This window comes from Gossypium hirsutum, chromosome A05 (assembly GCF_007990345.1).
Source record: "Gossypium hirsutum isolate 1008001.06 chromosome A05, Gossypium_hirsutum_v2.1, whole genome shotgun sequence".
Classification (NCBI taxonomy): Eukaryota; Viridiplantae; Streptophyta; class Magnoliopsida; order Malvales; family Malvaceae; genus Gossypium; species Gossypium hirsutum.
This window is the reverse complement of record NC_053428.1, coordinates 85,463,888-85,481,383: the sequence shown is the minus strand read 5'-3', so window position 1 is coordinate 85,481,383 and position 17,496 is coordinate 85,463,888. Positions and strand designations below refer to the sequence as shown.

At 34.5% G+C, this 17,496-nt stretch overlaps 1 protein-coding gene and 1 non-coding gene across 2 annotated transcripts; both read right to left on the bottom strand.

The window, feature by feature from the left end:
- Nucleotides 1–6,944: 6,944 nt before the first annotated feature.
- On the bottom strand, nt 6,945–9,400 carry LOC107957090 (probable carboxylesterase 16). The gene is made up of 2 exons (XM_016892513.2): nt 8,588–9,400; nt 6,945–7,862 (listed from the first exon to the last, which is right to left on the bottom strand). The coding sequence occupies exons 1-2, from the start codon at nt 9,190–9,192 to the stop codon at nt 7,325–7,327; spliced, it is 1,143 nt and encodes a 380-aa protein (XP_016748002.2). The 5' UTR covers nt 9,193–9,400; the 3' UTR covers nt 6,945–7,324.
- A 6,040-nt stretch (nt 9,401–15,440) lies between these two features.
- LOC121229855 (small nucleolar RNA R71) lies at nt 15,441–15,547 on the bottom strand. The gene has a single exon (XR_005927810.1). It is a non-coding gene; the product is annotated as a small nucleolar RNA R71 (small nucleolar RNA).
- Nucleotides 15,548–17,496: the final 1,949 nt, after the last annotated feature.

The window sequence follows — 17,496 nt, the reverse complement described above, 5'->3', positions numbered from 1 at the left end:
GTTAACAAGACGAAATTCATTCACTCCATCATCTTTAACAAATAGTTAAAAATATATTTATACTCACATCCCTCTAAGTACCAAAAAAAAAATGATGGTGGTGAATTATTTGTTGTTCATGTAATACTTGATGACGAAGACTGTGGAGAGACAATTCCTGGAAGCATGGAATGGAAGATGAAGTCTTTACTGTTGAAATAGGGTATAGGTAGCTAAGAGCTATAGTATAGGCACTTTCAAGTAATGACATGAATGTTTAATAAACTACAGTTAATTTTGATGTACTGAGTTTAATAATTGGAGGTGTAGGTGGATTTTGTTGCTGGAAAGCAAAACCAAACAAAACCAATGTATTGACTCCAAGGGGACCAGATGGGGGAAAACTATTATTACTTAATTATTTCGCCCACAAAACAATTCAAATTTTTTTTTATATCATGAGAAATTATGTTTTTATAATGTAAGATTCCACATATTATCCTTGGTATGCTTTTTTCTTTTAATTTAATTTAAAAATGAGATTGCAATCTTGAATTATAAATTTTAAGTTTTAAATATTATTTTTTAAAAACAATTAAATTACTCATTGAATAACTCAATGTTTCGGTGTTCCCACTTTTCATATGCATTTATTATAACTAGAATGTCTCCCACAATATGAGTGAAAAACATAATATTATATATATAAATTCTATTTTAAAATAATTATATTTATTATTTAAAAAGATGAATAGCTTTTAAATTTTCGAAGTTGTGTGTATATATATATTTTTGCCAATAAGTAATTTTAGAGGAAATGGAGAATTTTTTTTAAAAAAATAAGAAATTTAAATAATATAATTACTTTTACATTTTTTATTTTAATTTAATGATTTGATTTTTTTATATTTTCGTCAATTATATTTTTATCATTTGACTCATAACATTAACTCAACTAATAATTTAATAAATTATAAAGAATAGTTTCGATAATTTAAGTAATGTCCATTAAACTGTCAAATATTGTAATTATAAACCTCGAGAAAGATCACTTAACTTAATATTTGTTTAAATATTTTCATAATTTAATATGAGGTAATTAAAACTAAATTTAATTTTTACCTGCAGGTCAATTTTTTCATCTTAAAGTATTATTATCGATTTGGATTCTAAAAAAATATCATCATAAAATTAGTTGGAAATAACAATGAAAGGGTAAACTACATCAACAGCCACTTAATTTTGATGTAGTTGACAAAGCAGTCATTTTGTAACACCCCTAACCCAATCTGTCGCCGAACAAGGTTATAGAGCATTATCGGAGTTTACAGAACAAATACAGTTAATTTATATCATTTACTGTTCATATCCGAAACCAATCATATTTAATCCTATTGTCCCTTAATTGGACTCTTAAGACCAAAATTTACACATTAGAAACAAGTTGGGACTAAATCGGGAACTCAGAGAATTTTTTACGAAATTTCAAAATTTTTCTTAAATACAGGGGTCACACGCCCATGTGGGTAGGCCGTGTGGCTTACACGGTCAAATGACACTCCTGTATCCTAGGCCGTGTGGGCATTCGATGTAAGGCACACGGCTGTGTTCTAGCCCGTGTCCATACTCGTGTAACTCTTTGATTTGAGCCACACGACCAGCCACACACCCGTGTGCTAGACCGTGTGGGCAATTAAATTTTTAAAAATTATGTGCAGGATTCACATGGCCAAGACACACGCCCAAGTGTTGGGGAATGTATTTCACACGGTTGAGACACATGCCCGTGTGACCAATTCTTAGCATTCTGTTTCTTAATTTTAAGATGCATGGGACATACGGCCAAACCACACGCCCATGCACATGGCCATGTGTCTACCCGTATGGACAAAATAAGGCCACTTCCAAGCCTTATTTCTCACCCAAATTTTGTCTTGTACCTACATTAATACTTGCATACATATACCAATCAATTCAAGACATTAAAACCAAGCCAACATTAACATTATACATGATATATCATCACATGTATTCAAACTCACCTTTTGAAAGATATATATATTTACCATAATTCAATCTAACCATACTAAGCATACACATATTAACCATATTATAGCATTAAGTATATATTCACTAAATATACCATCACTAGCCATTCCAATGGCTAGATTATAAACAACCATTTACATGCCAACATTGGCCATACATGCTATTATACTAAAATAAGTTCACTATTTATACCAAAACAAGCTGAAGGATAGTGTGATGATGCTCTGACCGATTCCAACCTTTACGAGCTTCCGAGCACTATAAAACAGAGAAAAGAAAACCAAGTAAGCTTTTCAAATGCTTAGTAAGTTAATAAGAAATTTAACTTAGCATACATTTACATTTAAGGTAAGCATACAAAAATGCGTCAAAGTAATTTTGGTTAATAGCCTAAAATACACAACTTCATCAAACATATTAGTCATTATTCCACATAAATTTCAAGAATCAAATATGAGCTCATCCTATAGTAACTTTCATAATCATTTACTTTTCATATCATATTTCCATATAACATGTGCATTTCCATAACAAATCATATTAAGTTCATTTTAAATTTAACCATGTCAGAACTCTACCCGTTGAATTTATTTGAAATACTGATGAATACACACGTAGTACACTTGAATTGTACAAAACTATAAACCGTCAACTCATATTCAGGGGTACCTAATTAGGATCAAGAAGCACTCTCTCGAGCCATATAACATGATGCTCATGTGAGCCATGTAATAGGAAGCTTATCCGGGCTATAACAGGAAACTCATAAGAGTTTAAAACAGGAAGCTTATTGAGCTTAACAGGTAACTCTAAAGAGTTATTATCAGGCGCCCCGGATAGCCATATAATAGGATGTTCAAGTAAGCCATATCAGGAAACTCACAAAGAGCCTATATTAGGACGCTCATAAAGAGCTGCGTTTGTGTCCACAATATATGCATGATCACAACCGATCATATAACATGACGCTCACAAAGAGCTATGGTAGTCCGCAACACATACAAGATTATTACCGATCAGGATGCTCGCAGAAACCATATAATGGAAAACTCGAGAGGGCTTATAACAGGATGGTCTTTCAAGCTAAGGTGCGTCTGGAACATATGCAAGACCACAACCGATTGCGAAATCCTGTATCTAATGAATTCCATCTATTCAAATGGGACTCATACTTATCAAGCAATATCAAACATGTAATTATGTTTATACATTAAACATTTATGCAATTCACACATATTCAACATTAAATTCCAAACATATTAATATACATAATCTAGTTACATGAACTTACCTCGATACTTGTTCGTTTTGAGAAATCTACTAATCCGACAGTTTTTGTTTTCCTTGATCCAACTCAGTATTAGGTCTTTTCGGATCTATATAAATGAATTTAACGTCAATTTAATCCATTTCATACTAAATTTAATTCAATTCACATCCTAGGAAAAATTACAATTTTGCCCTTATACTTTCCATAAATGACGATTTTGTCCCTAGGCTCAGAAAATGCAATTTGTGCAATTTAATCCTCATTCCAAGCCTAAACGATTTTTACATATAACATTTGCAGCACATATAGTTCATAAAAATCATAAATTTTCCATGAATTTTACATCTTTACAATTTAGTCCCTAAATCACAATTTCATGAAAATTCTCTTTACAAAAGTTGTTTATCTATCAACAACCTTTCAATTTCTACCACAAATTTTAGAATTTCAGCATATTCATTCATGGAAAAATTTCAATACTTTAATATCTTTACAAATTGATCCCCAAAATAGATAAATTAAGTTATTACGATCTCGAAAATATAAAAATTAGTAAAAACGGGACATGATTACTTACCTAATTAAGCTTGCTTGATTTTATTTCTCTTTTCTAGGGTTTCCATAGAATTTGGGGAAGAAGATGATATAAAATGATGATATTAGATATTTATTTTATTTATCATCTTTTATTTATTTCAATTTCCAATTTAGTCCTTTTCTTTTTTCTAATTTTCCATGGATGAATCATTAAAAATATCTTAATGGTCTAATTACCATATAAGGACCTCAAGTTTTGAATTCCATAGCTATTTGATCCTTCTAGCTACTAGAATTCAACTTTTGCATTTCATGCAATTTGGTCCTTTCTATAATTAAACACAAAATCAGTAAAATTTTCTTATTGAAATTTTCATACGTCTTTTCTGTCATGATGCAGACTATGCAAAAATTTTAAAATAATTTTTTTGACTCAAATTTGTGGTCCCAAAACCATTGTTCCGATTTCACTGAAAACGGCTTGTTACACACTCAGCTTTCAATTCAACTACTCAACTTTCAAAAAATAACAAATCAGTCACTAATATTATCGAAAAGTGACAAATCAGTCACCCGTTAACATTTTCTATTATAGGCTTAACGGGACAGTTGACGTGGCTAGTTAACTAGCTGATGTGGCTAGTTAACTAACTGACGTGGCCAATTAACTTGCCACGTTGGACATAAGGAGCAGGAGGGTCTTCTTCTTCTTCTTCTCCTTCTCCTTCTCCTTCTCCTTCTCCTTCTCCTTCTCTTTCTCCTTTTCTTCTTTGTCTTCTTCTTCAGTTAACCATCAAAAGCAAAATTTGCCAAACAAAACCTATGGCAATTTTAAGGTTGTTGACCTTTACCATTGCCATAGCCATTGTTGTTGCCTCTGCCTTTGCTTTGCCTGCTGCCTTTGTTTTCTCTTCTTCTTCTTCTTCCTCATTTTCTCGCAATTCTTCTTATTTCCCCAGGAAACCAACAACCTAATTTCTTTTTCATTTACATAAAAAACAGGAACCCAAAGCAAGATCTTGAAAAAATCAGAGAGAGTTAATTGCTTTTCCCACCATCTGGAATCTTTGATGGTTAAAAAGTAAAGTTACAACACTTACCACTATTTTTAAGTATAAAAAGAAGAATCCAAAAAATGGTGGATATTTAATTAAAAGAAAAATAGGGTTTGTAAGTCAGAGCTGTGGGAAGAAGAAGTGTAGCAGCCATAACAATTAGTTGAGGTTCAAAAAAAGGTCGTCATCTTCAAAATTTTGAGGTTTAAAAAATGTCTTCACCTTCAAAATTTTCAAGTCTCAAACCTTAATTTCCAATTTCTCCAACATCAATCGACAATTGTTTCATATTTGATGAGCTCTCTTAGAAATGTTTTCAAAATTGTCCCTTAGAAATCCCAAATCTCTATGGTTAGTTGAATGGGTTTTTGTTCAAATCTTTATGGTTGGTTGAATGGATAGAAGAGGAGAAAAAACTTGATTTACATTAATGGGTTTTGAAGAACTATAAAATGAAATGGAGCAGCGTGAAAGAAAAAGTGCGACATCTCCATTTCTTCTTTTTTCTCTTCTTCTTCTTCTTCTGTCTAGTTAGGGTTCTTAATTTGGGACTGTTTAAATGACAACAACCACTCCAACGTGGCCGGTCAAATGCTAGGTTACTTTTTCGATACGTCTATAACGAAAAATGGTATGGAGGACTGATTTGTTATTTTTCGAAAGTTGAGTGACTAAATTGAAAGCAGAGTGACTGCTTTGTCAACTACATCAAAGTTTAGTGATTGTTGATGTAATGTAATTTACCTTTAATGAAAATTTTTCAATAGCTTTAAAGTGTTAGGAAAAGAATACTATATTGAAAATAGATGGAGAACTTTATTAAGGCGTTTCCATGAATAATCAAAGCTTTTGAATAGAAAAAAGTAGTGCCCCTAACTTTATTATTGTAACATTTAGTACGAGTCAATTGTTCAAACAAATATCTCAATATGCTTGGAAACACTTGGAACTGATCACCAGCTTTTGCAATAACATGGGGAAAACGCCTTGGTGATATATAGGGGTGGCTCATCCACCTGAGCCACAGGAGGCTTCTGTTTTTGTAGCCATGGCTTTCATCCTCCTTGCCTAAGCTATGTTTGGGTAAGAAAGACGGAAAATTTAATAACCGGGAATCATAACAATACAAGCTGATTATATTGTGACTTGCTGCGAGGGAAAACGTAGTCCGTCTTTAGATTAGCATGACTTGATCACTATTTAAAACATTGTTTCATTTTCTGTCTTTCTTACCAAACGAGTAACTCTCTCCCTCAAATATGCTTCCAATATTGGGGCACATCAACCAGAGACTGCTTTGCTTGCTTGAAGATGTAAAACACCGAGAAACAGATAAAGAAACCCAATCAATTTCTTGTGATAACCTGCAGATTCTCAGTCCACTTTTACCTTCTCCATCTATGTTACTCAGACTCAAAGCCGGATACTAGTATATATCCAACACGGGTATCTTCAAAAACATGTCGAGTACAAATATCGAACATGAGTAGTTTAAGAAAAATGGAGAGTCGGAGGAACATAGTTCTCCATGGTTCTGTGAAACCAGGAGTTGAGGCAAAACAAGCAAAGACTTTGACATGGAAAATATGAAGCAACAATGCCCAGGAATAAGTATTGCCTTGTAACTGGTATTTATTCAGGATTTTTTTTTTTGGGGGGGTGGGGTGGGGAAGCTTTCAAACCAACAAGGAGATTGAAATAAACTAGTCTTTGTCAAAAATGGGAGTGACATTGGGGCAAAAAAAAAAAAAAGCTTTGGAATGGATACAAGATTGTAACAATGAGAATATTAACATAGTGGAATTTTAACTTGTCTGCCTACCAGAAGATATTTCCACAGCATTGTTAAAGTCACAAAGTGCTAGCATTAATTGGATGTCCTTATCTTGAATGAATAATCTATTTATCCAAAACAGCTCTCTGCATAATTTGGAGTTTTTAGATACAACTTTTTGTGATGCCAAGATTCGAAAATGTTTTCAATTTAGATGGTCTTCTGCAATTTTCCCCATCTTCCAATCAGACAAAAAGAATTTCATTGTAGACAATGTAACTAGCAATAAGACAATATTAAAATCATAAACAATGTTAAAGCAAATTAACAAAGACAAATTTTATGTACCACATGTTTGATGGTTGCATGCAAGTTTCTATAGCTATACTGTAAATGGTGAAACAGAGTGTTCCATTGAATAAAACTGTATTCACGAGAATTTGTACAGTTGCAGCTCCTGAAAGATGTAATCTTATGCCTCAGCTAACTTGGAAATTAATCAAAGTAAGTCGGATTAGCGAGAAAGATCACAAAACTGCAATATATTATTCCGGTCCCGTGTATGGCTACCATGCATCATTTTTCACTATCAACCCAACAACTGGGATGCTATGCCGAGAATCCTCTTTTTTTTTTTTTTTAATGATCGAAACCTTGCGCTTAATAAGAGAATTCGTGACATCCAAGTGAGATATACTTCTTAACCCAAATGCAAATGTCCTCAGCACATGCCTCAGCCTGAGGGGTCTTTAGAAGCATTTCAAGAGTTGCGAACTCATGGACTGTATCTTTGTAGTCAAGAAGAGGAGCAGGGACATTTACCTTGCGAAGCTCCTCTGAGTAAGCAACACCCTGGTCTCTCATCCAGTCATGTTCTGCTACAACTGTCAGTGTCGGTGGCATGAGCTTCAGAGGTGGGCCACTGTTTGGGGCGAGCGGATTGGCAGCTGGGTGTTCCAGGCTAAACTCATCCTTTGGAAGAAATAGTTGCCATGCAAGCAAGCAGATTGCCTTGTCATAGAAGTACGTGTTTGCCAACCTTATTTCGGATTGTGTGGGTTCATTTGCAAGGAAGAATGGGTACATTAGGATCTGTGCTACAACCTTGACAGGGTCCAGTTCCTTGCCTAACTCAACAGTTCGGCGAGCAACATAGTCCGTGATGTTTGCTCCACAACTCGCCCCAAGTAGAACACATCTGTTTCAACAATATCACGATTAAGGATTTTTAAGTAAAATGGCAAAAAATTTCTTACCAAATCTAAGCAAAAGTACTAAGAACCTGCAATTTTACAGCTTAGCAATCAAACATAGGCATGAATTCGAACTTGGAACAATGAACCTCAACCTTAACTCTACTTCACTGATTTCCAGGTCAACTCAATATTCTTTGCATGCTTCAGATCCACAAGACAATTATACAATCAACTAATAGCAGAGATTATGATTTGCAAGTTATTGATTATAGTTGCAATAAACGAGAGATCACAAATCAATCAATTGTCAACAAGACATTAAGGTATATGCAAAGGCCTTTGAACATAACATGAGAAACATAAGACGCTGCATGATACAACGTAAATTAGAGAATTTGGGGCATAAGTTGCTCAACAACAAAGTAGTAAAAAACATGTTCAACAAAGTTAACAACCAGAAAAGACGAAGGTTCATAAAATAAGCAATTCAGCATTCAGAATCCTAAACCAAAATCAATCCATAAACAGAGCTACAACCAAAGCTAATAAATCAAATATCCAGTAAAAGGTACATCACTCATAGCAAATCCAACAAAAACAATCAAAGATCATAATTTCCCATTCATGTCATGACCCAGTTAGACTTAATTAAGTCCTTATTATCAACCAAATCAATTCATTAACAACACTGAATACAACCAAGACCAAAACGAAATGGAATTACAACCTTGAGGGATCTGCATGGGCTACCAACCAAGGCTCATCCCCCGTCGAGTTATTCGATTGTTTCCCTAACCAATTCAACACTTTCAATCCATCTTCAAACGCTGCCGGATACTTACTCTCCGGCGCCAACCTATAACCAACCGCCACCACTATAGCATCACATAATTTGGCTATCCTCTGGCAAAAGGAATCATTAGCAACCGAATCATTACTCCCACTCACCCAACCGCCGCCATGAAACTGTAACATTATCGGTAACTTTCGACAATTTTGACCTGATGGGGTATAACCTTGATCACCATTATTTTCTGATTTTAGACTCGACTCTTCAGCCTTGGATTTCGGCTGGGGCCGTTCGGAAGGGAGAAGGGCCGATTCAGGGAGGAAGATCCGAACAGAAAGGGCAGTTGAAGGGTCGACACGGATATCTTTAGTGGCGATACCGTCGGTGAAAGAAGGGTTGGAAGCGGAGACGGGTTCTTCGGGTCGGGTCCTGACACCTTGATTTGAGGATTCATCAGGAGGGGTCTGGATCCAGCTCTGCAAACGGTTCTTCAACCTCATCTTGAAGAATACACTGTATAATTTTACAGTTATGCTTGGCATTTCCTTATATTTATATTTGTTTAACCCCCCAGGAAGAAAACTTGTTTTTCAGTGTGGAGTTAAATTCATGAATATGGAGTGGGAAAGTTTGAAACTTAAATCCATGATTTTGGAGGGGGCGATTTGCTTAGTGTTATTAATGAATGCCAAATATCCCAGGTGCAAATAGAGAAAGAAAGGAGATGATTTGCATGTAACTTCACCAAACTAATTTTGTTTTCTATTGGGTTTTTATACTCTATGATGATTTCGGTAAAACTATAAGAAAATATGGGGTTGTACATTGTGACATATTTGACCTTAAAATGGATGGCACTATAATTGGAAGGATGGATATAGAAAGTACTTGTATTTAATTTTGGGAAATGTGATTTATATTTGCCTCAACTTCATAAGTTCAGTTCAGTCCCACCATTTGTGTTGAACAAAAGAAAAAGATCATGGTAAGAGTAATTCCCTATTGTGATTTATATTTATAGACAAGGGTTATGTTAACGTGTTGAATTTGTCATTAAGTCATTATTATAAAATATGTAGGGGTGAATATCTCTGATGAGATGAGGATGTTTGTGATGGGACAGACCCTATTATTTATTTTGACTTAGTGGTATGGAACAGTTAAGCTAATGTGCTATTTGGTGACTAATAATTTCATGTTCTAGAAGAAAACTCTGAGATTCGAACAATGGATTACATGTAGTTGTCTAGGCGATCGTCCCGAAGGAAAAAATTCGTAGGTGACCTCCTAGTTCACTGGTGGTAGGCTTATTGTTTGGATGTCTTTCTAGCTTGTCACATGTCTTGATGCAAATAAGGTATAACAAGTATATATAATCGAAACGAATAATAAATTTTTGAAAAGAACAATAGTTTCAAAAATTTAGGCTTTTTTACTTGAATATTATAAAATAAAAATAATATACCAAAATAGTATGTCAGAGGGATTATGTATCGAAATGGTACACTCATGCAAGTGGATGGTGGTGCATAGGTGACACCGCCTTAAATTTCTAACACCCATGACTAATATATATATATTATTTTACTAGAGGTGCCTACCTAGTAGGCGACACCACATTTGTACCGGGCTAGTATGAACCTGTGTATATATACAGATATAATGTGTAAGGGTGTGGTGCCTATCTGATAGGCGACACTAGTGACCCTTATCTGATAGGCAGCACTAGTGCATTAATTTTGCCCTCCTCTTCAATCGTCTGGTTCAAGAATAAATGTTAGTTCAAAAGAAAAAAAAATAGCAGAACATAAGGAAGAAAGAAAGAAAGAAATGAGAAGAAAGAAAGAAAGAAAGAAAATAGAAGAAAAAAAAGAAAGAAAATGTAATTTTATTTTTATTTTTAAATAGAGTGAATTATGATGAGGATAAATTATTTTGTTAGTATTATATAGTTTGTTTATTGTTTTTTTAATGTTTTTTTAAATTTGTTTTAAAGTTATTTTGTTAGTTACTATTATAAATTATTTGTTCAGTTTAATTTTTATTGTGGTTTGTTAGGTTATAAATGTAAATGTATATTAATTTTTAAGTTATTTTGTTAGTAAGTTTTGTGTTTAGGTTAATTATTTGTTTAGGGTTTACGGTTTATTGTGATTTGTTAGGTTATGAATGTTATCTTTTAATATTTTTTAATATATTTGAAAGTTATTTTGTTAGTAACTATTATAAAGTAATTGTTAGTTAGTTATAACACCAGAGAAAAATAGATAAAATTGAAAATCAGAAAAAAAAATTTCTATCGTAGATATTGGTAGAAATGACAATAAATCTGATATTGCTTGATGAGATAATAACTTCAGCACAAAGAGAGCAAGTTGATAAGATGATGAGAGAATTGCAATATTACAGAATGAAACCAGAAGAAGATATCATTCAACGCCTTATTACCGTAAATCAAAAGATGCAAGTAGTGTTATGGAAAGGTCATGAACTGATTAGAAAGAATAAAGTAAAATATTTGACCCTTAGAGGGACATTAATAGAACGGGAGTATCAAATAATTTAGACCAACTTTGGAAGACATTGGTACCACGAGCCTATTGGAATCTAGTTATATACTTTGTGAAGTTTATTATCTCGTATGGAGTAATGAAAATAGCGAACAAAGTGTAGGTTCGCGAAAGTTGACTGGAAAGCAAAATGTGTTTGACATAACATGGATGGATAAATTAGTTGTTAGGAAATTACCAAGAGAATTTCTAAATTCAATAACTGTTATAAAGATTGAAGAGGAAGAAGATCCTGAGGAATTTCCAAATTGGATTGTAGAAGATGAAATTAAAAAGAATTCAGAATTTAATATAGAGAATTTCCCAGAGGAAGATACAGAATTGGAGATGAAAAAAAATGTAAAAATGAATTTAAGTGGTTAAATGTAAAGATAAATATTAGAGAGAATGTGAAAAAAATGAGTAAATATGGTTGTTCATGTACAAAATGAGAACTGAAAAAGTCTAAGCTTATGAATGAAAAATTGTGCATATTGATATAATTTTGGTCTCTTTTTCTTCGTTAAATTTTTTATATAAGTATTTTTTTGCTGTTCGAACTTGTTTTGAGAATTTTTATTTTTTAACAGATTGAGTATTGAAGATGGATAATCAGTTTTTTGTATGCATTTATTTCGATGGAGTAATTTTGACAACAACTGTTAGATATATATTTGAATGTCACCAACAAATAACAATGAGATTTAATAGAAATGTCTCGTTTGATGATATGAAGGAAATGATTAGTGCAAAAATTGTTAAACGTTGTGGGAGAAGGATCTCGAAACTTTTCTACAAGTTTCCAATTTCGACAGATATGATCAAATCTGCCAAAATGGAACTTGTAGACGATGAAGACATGGTGACAATGGTCGCTCTTTATTGTGGGAATCAAAGTGACCAAAATGCACCGATTCAGTTATTTTCTGAGTTAGTTGGTGTGGAGCCAACTGAAGATCTCACTCTATTAGGTGAATAACATGGAGCTTAAAAGCTTTGTATGGAAGTTTCGATATCATATGTTGATAGCCAATCGACTTTACACGGGATCGATATCGATCTTAATGTTGCACCTGATAATAATGTGATTGGTAATGATGGATACGATAGTAGTGATCCTTGTGATCACAAGGTCAATAGTGATAGTGATCCTGAAGTGGATGAGGTCCCAAATGATATTGACGACGAAGGTGTGAATGACGATGGAAACATTAATGTGTCTTCAATTAGGAACCAGATCCGACATATTGTGATACATAATAATCTTGAGGCACACATGTGGCTTAATGCGGAACATGCAACCGAGTACCTGGAGTACCCTGAAAACTACCTACTTACCGATTGGCCGTAGATTTCGATCCTGAGGAGTTGTTCATGGGCCATATATTCAAAAGTAAGGAAGAATGCATATTTTCCATTAAGTAGTATAGCATGAATATATCAGTGGACTACAAAATCAACATGTCTAAACCAACATTATATATTGGTCAGTGTTGAAAGTCGGCGAAAGGCTGTAATTGGCGAGTACGAGACGTATTTATCTAGAAGTTGTAGATGTGGGAGATACGAAAATTTTTTGGGCCTTACATATGCACGTCAACATGTATGGTATAAGATCATCGAAAACTTGATTCCTAAACTATCTGTTGGAAACACAAAAATTTATATACTTTTTCATACCTAATTTTTCTTAAATTCATGCAAATCCGGTTAAATTCTTGTCGAAAAATAATTAAATATTATAAAATAATTAAGTCATGTTAAAAATATGAACATGGTGAATTTATTTAATTTTATACTTAACTTTGACTAATTTTGACTATTTTCAACAGATTCGCTCAAAGGGTAAAAATTGGCTCGGCTGACACTACTGAATGCATAAAACCTAGAAGCAATTTGAAGTATCGAGACACTTTAATTTCCAGCCTAAGACGGTACAAAGATGTGTATTGATTCATAATTTGATTAATTTTAATTTATTCCCCATTTAAATTGGGTTAAATAAATTATTTTTAATTACTTATGGAGAAAGGGTCCAGTTGAACTGCACTGGTCGAGCCAGATTGAGTGAACCGAACCAGCCACTAAATGGGCAGCCCAGAACCTTCCATATGCTGACCCAAATCAGAATTTTAGCTGATTAAATATGCTTGCAAAAAGGCCCTCAAAAGACTTCTAAATTGTGTTCAAACCCCACCTTAATTTATGGCTTTGTAGATTTGCCCCAAGCTTAAACTAGCAAAGTTGAAACTCTCAACTTTGCCATGTGTGTGGCCAGCCAAGGGAGGGCTCTTTGGATGCTGGAATTTTCTATTTTTAGCAGCCACAATCAGCTATAAAAGCCACCCCTTGCTGATCATTTAAAGCATCTCTCACTTCACATCATTCTCTCATTCCCTCTCTCATTTTCCTCTCATTTCTTCCATTCCATTCCCTCTTGTTCAAGTGCCGATTTATTCTCTTGGGAAAGAGGCTCTCATTAGCCATTTGGAGCAGAAATTTAGGTGTTCATAAGTCACCTTGATAGCTAAGGCCAATGAAGAATGAAGAGTGGAGCAACTATTCAAGCCACAGAGAAACACCGGATTTGCTTCTTCCCTATCTCTTTAAATTTTGTTGTTGTTTTGACAAACATGGTTATGAATATTTATGCTATTGAAATGGTTATTTTAATCAATTCAGCTTAAATTATGTTTGTGTTGGGTTGATTATATTCTGCCTGCTTGAATTGTTAAAATCGTGTTTATGTTGTTATAAGCCTCAGTAAGATGCTTGATTAAGTAAAATCATGCCTAAGTTATTCTTGCGTTACGACTGTGAGGTAACTAATGAATTAATTATTTAAACGGATTGCAATTGTAATTAATAGACACAGTACTTAAATCAGTGCATGTTTATTCTTCTAAGGAAGCTGAAGGTTAAATTAGCAATGTATCTGGGGATATTATTGCCTTGCATAACTTGCAAGATTATTATGATTAAATTGTTTCAAGGTAGGGATGCCTTGTTACTTCACATAGTCTTTTATATGCTTATTAGATTTTATTAATCGTTTGAATTGACATAGGGATATGCAAGAGATTGGTTCAATTTAATGAGTATGTATGTGCAATAACATGTTTTCTTACTAGAATCTGTTTAGTTGGTTGAATTGACATAGGGATATGTCAAGAGATGGATGGATTTTTGTTTGTAAATTTGTTCATAAGTTAGCAAATTACCGGGTTGCTGTGAATTTATTCGTAACAATGTAAACATGAGTTTAATAATTCTAAGTTAAAGAAATATAATTAATCCAACACAAGTATGTTACATTGATTAAATCTTATTTGAAATCGTGCACCAGAACTCTTTTGTTTTATTTAAATCATTTACTTAAGTTTTTAAATAGTTTTTGCCCATATTCTAAAACCAAATTATTTTTACTTCACCAAAGTGTTTTACAATTAATTTCGTAAATAATTATTTTTACAGTCCCTGTGGGTACGATAACTTGACATTTACTTGTCACTTTATTACTTGTTGTGATTGTGTACACTAACACATGTTTCCGTCGTTCCAAGTTTTTGGCGCCGTTGCTGGGGACTATTTTAAAAAAAAGTCATTATTTGTGAATTTGTTAGTCATACATTTTGGTTTATTTTTCTGTTTAATTTTTAACTTAATTAATTTTTCTTTGATAATTTTAGGAGTTTATGAGTATTGACCAGATTATTGACTTACTCTCTGTAGACCCTAAGATAGAACGAACCTTTCAACAACGAAGAAGACAAGCGAATCAGAGAAAGACTGAAGGAATGAATTTTGAGAATATGAATCAAGGAAATGGAGCAAACTTTGCTCAAAATCCTATCCTTATTGCTGATGATAGGGATAGAGCCTTAAGACAATATGCTGTGCCAGTATTTAACGATCTTAATTCGGGCATTAGGAGACCCGAAATCGAGGCACAACAATTCGAGCTGAAGCCAGTCATATTCCAGATGCTTCAGACAGTGGACCAATTTAGTGGAATGCCTACCGAAGATCCTCGTCTTCATTTAAGACTATTTATGGAGATGAGCGACTCTGTTAAATTAGCTGGAGTTTTCGAAGATGCATTACGATTGAAGCTATTCCCATACTCACTAAGGGACAAAGCTCGATCCTGGTTGAATTCATTGCCACCAAACTCAATTTCTACATGGCAAGAGTTAGCCGAAAGATTTCTCATGAAGTATTTCCCGCCTAGTAAGAATGCTAAGTTGAGGAACGAGATCACTGCTTTCCAAAAAACTGATGATGAATCCTTGTATGAGGCATGGGAATGATACAAAGAGCTATTACGGAAATGCCCTCACCACGGAATCCCATATTGCATCCAACTTGAGACATTTTATAATGGTCTCAATGCTCACACGAGGATGGTAGTGGATGCTTCTGCTAACGGTGCTCTCCTTTCTAAGTCTTATAATGAGGCTTACGAAATCATCGAGAGGATCGCCAGTAACAATTATCAATGGCCGACCAATCAAGTTGCGTCAGGAAGACGAGTCGCTGGAATACATGAAGTGGACACTCTCACTTCACTTGCATCTCAGGTATCTTCAATTTCCTCAATGCTTAAGAATCTTACCACTAATGGGTCTAATAGTTTTGTAGCCCAACCACCTCACCAATTTGAGAGTATAGCCTGTGTTTATTGTGGGGAAGGACATTTGTTCAAAGAATGTCCATCAAACCCCGAATCCGTATATTACATGGGTAACCAGAACCAAAATCGAGGAAGGCCAGGACTGTAATCCAACTTCTATAACCCATCGTGGCAAAACCATCCGAATTTTTCTTGGAGTAACCAAGGGGCTGGAACCAGTAACAACTACGCCCAACCTAGACCAACTCAGCCACCTAGTTTTTCCCAACAAGTTCAGAAACTAGCTCAGGCTGAATCATCCAATAGCTTAGAGAGTTTATTAAAGGCATACATGGTGAAGAATGATGCCTTAATTCAAACAAGTAGCTACATTGAAGAATCTAGAAAACTAAATGGGCTAGCTTGCTATTGAACTCAGGAACCGACCACAAGGTGCTTTACCTAGTGATACAGAGAATTCAAGAAATCCGAGAAAAGAACATTGTAAAGCGTTGAAATTGAGGAGCGGAAAGACAATAGAGCCCAACACTATCGAAGCTGAAAAGGAGCCAGCTGATGCTCAAGACTCAGAGGAAATTCAACCGAGTGTTGAAATTCCAGTTACACAAGAACCGGAATCTGCAAAACCCAACAAGGTAATTCTAGAACCAGCTAATTCTGATCAACTAACGACTTCGCTAGATGCAGAATTGCTGCAGATAACGAATCAACCAGTTCTAATAAAGAAACCTCCACCACCCTACCCTCAAAGACTTCAGAAGCAGAAGCAGGAAATCCAATTCAAGAAAATCCTAGACGTACTCAAGCAACTTCATATCAACATCCCGTTAGTTGAAGCACTTGAACAAATTCCGAATTACGTCAAGTTTATGAAGGATATTCTGTCCAAAAAATGAAGACTTTGAGAATTTGAGACTGTAGCTTTGACGAAGGAATGCAGCGCATATCTTCAAGACAAACTACCCCCAAAGCTGAAGGATCTTGGATGTTTTACCATACCTTGTAACATTGGAGCAACATATTGTGGTAAGACATTATGTGACTTTGGTGCAAGTATTAGCTTGATGCCTATGTCAATATTTAGAAAGTTGGGATAGGTGAAGTTAGACCTACTATGGTTACACTTCAACTAGCAGATCGATCCTTAGCACATCCAGAAGGAAAAATCGAGGACGTATTGGTACGTGTAGATAAATTTATCTTTCCTGCTGATTTTGTTATCCTAGACTTTGAAGGAGATAAAGAAGTGCCGATTATCCTAAGAAGATCGTTCTTAGCAACCGGAAGGACCCTTATAGATGTGCAGAAGGGCGAGCTTACGATGCGTGTTCAGGATGATCAGGTAACATTTAATGTTTTTAAGTCTATGCGATTTCCTGACACAACTGATGATTGTTCTGCAGTATCCGATTTAGAGGATTTAATAGTGGAAAAGGAGCTCAACTATGTTGAAGATCCATTGGAACAAATTCTGACATCAGATCCTCCAAATGATGAAGAGGAAGATGAATATTTAACTTTGTTAGAAGCTAATCAAAGGGGGTTTAATCCGCAATCCCGCTTTGAATCTTTAGAGTTAGAGAAAAGGGAGTATGCCCAACCAAAAGTGTCAATCGAGGAGCCACCTAAGTTAGAACTGAAGGTACTACCCTCACATTTGAAAT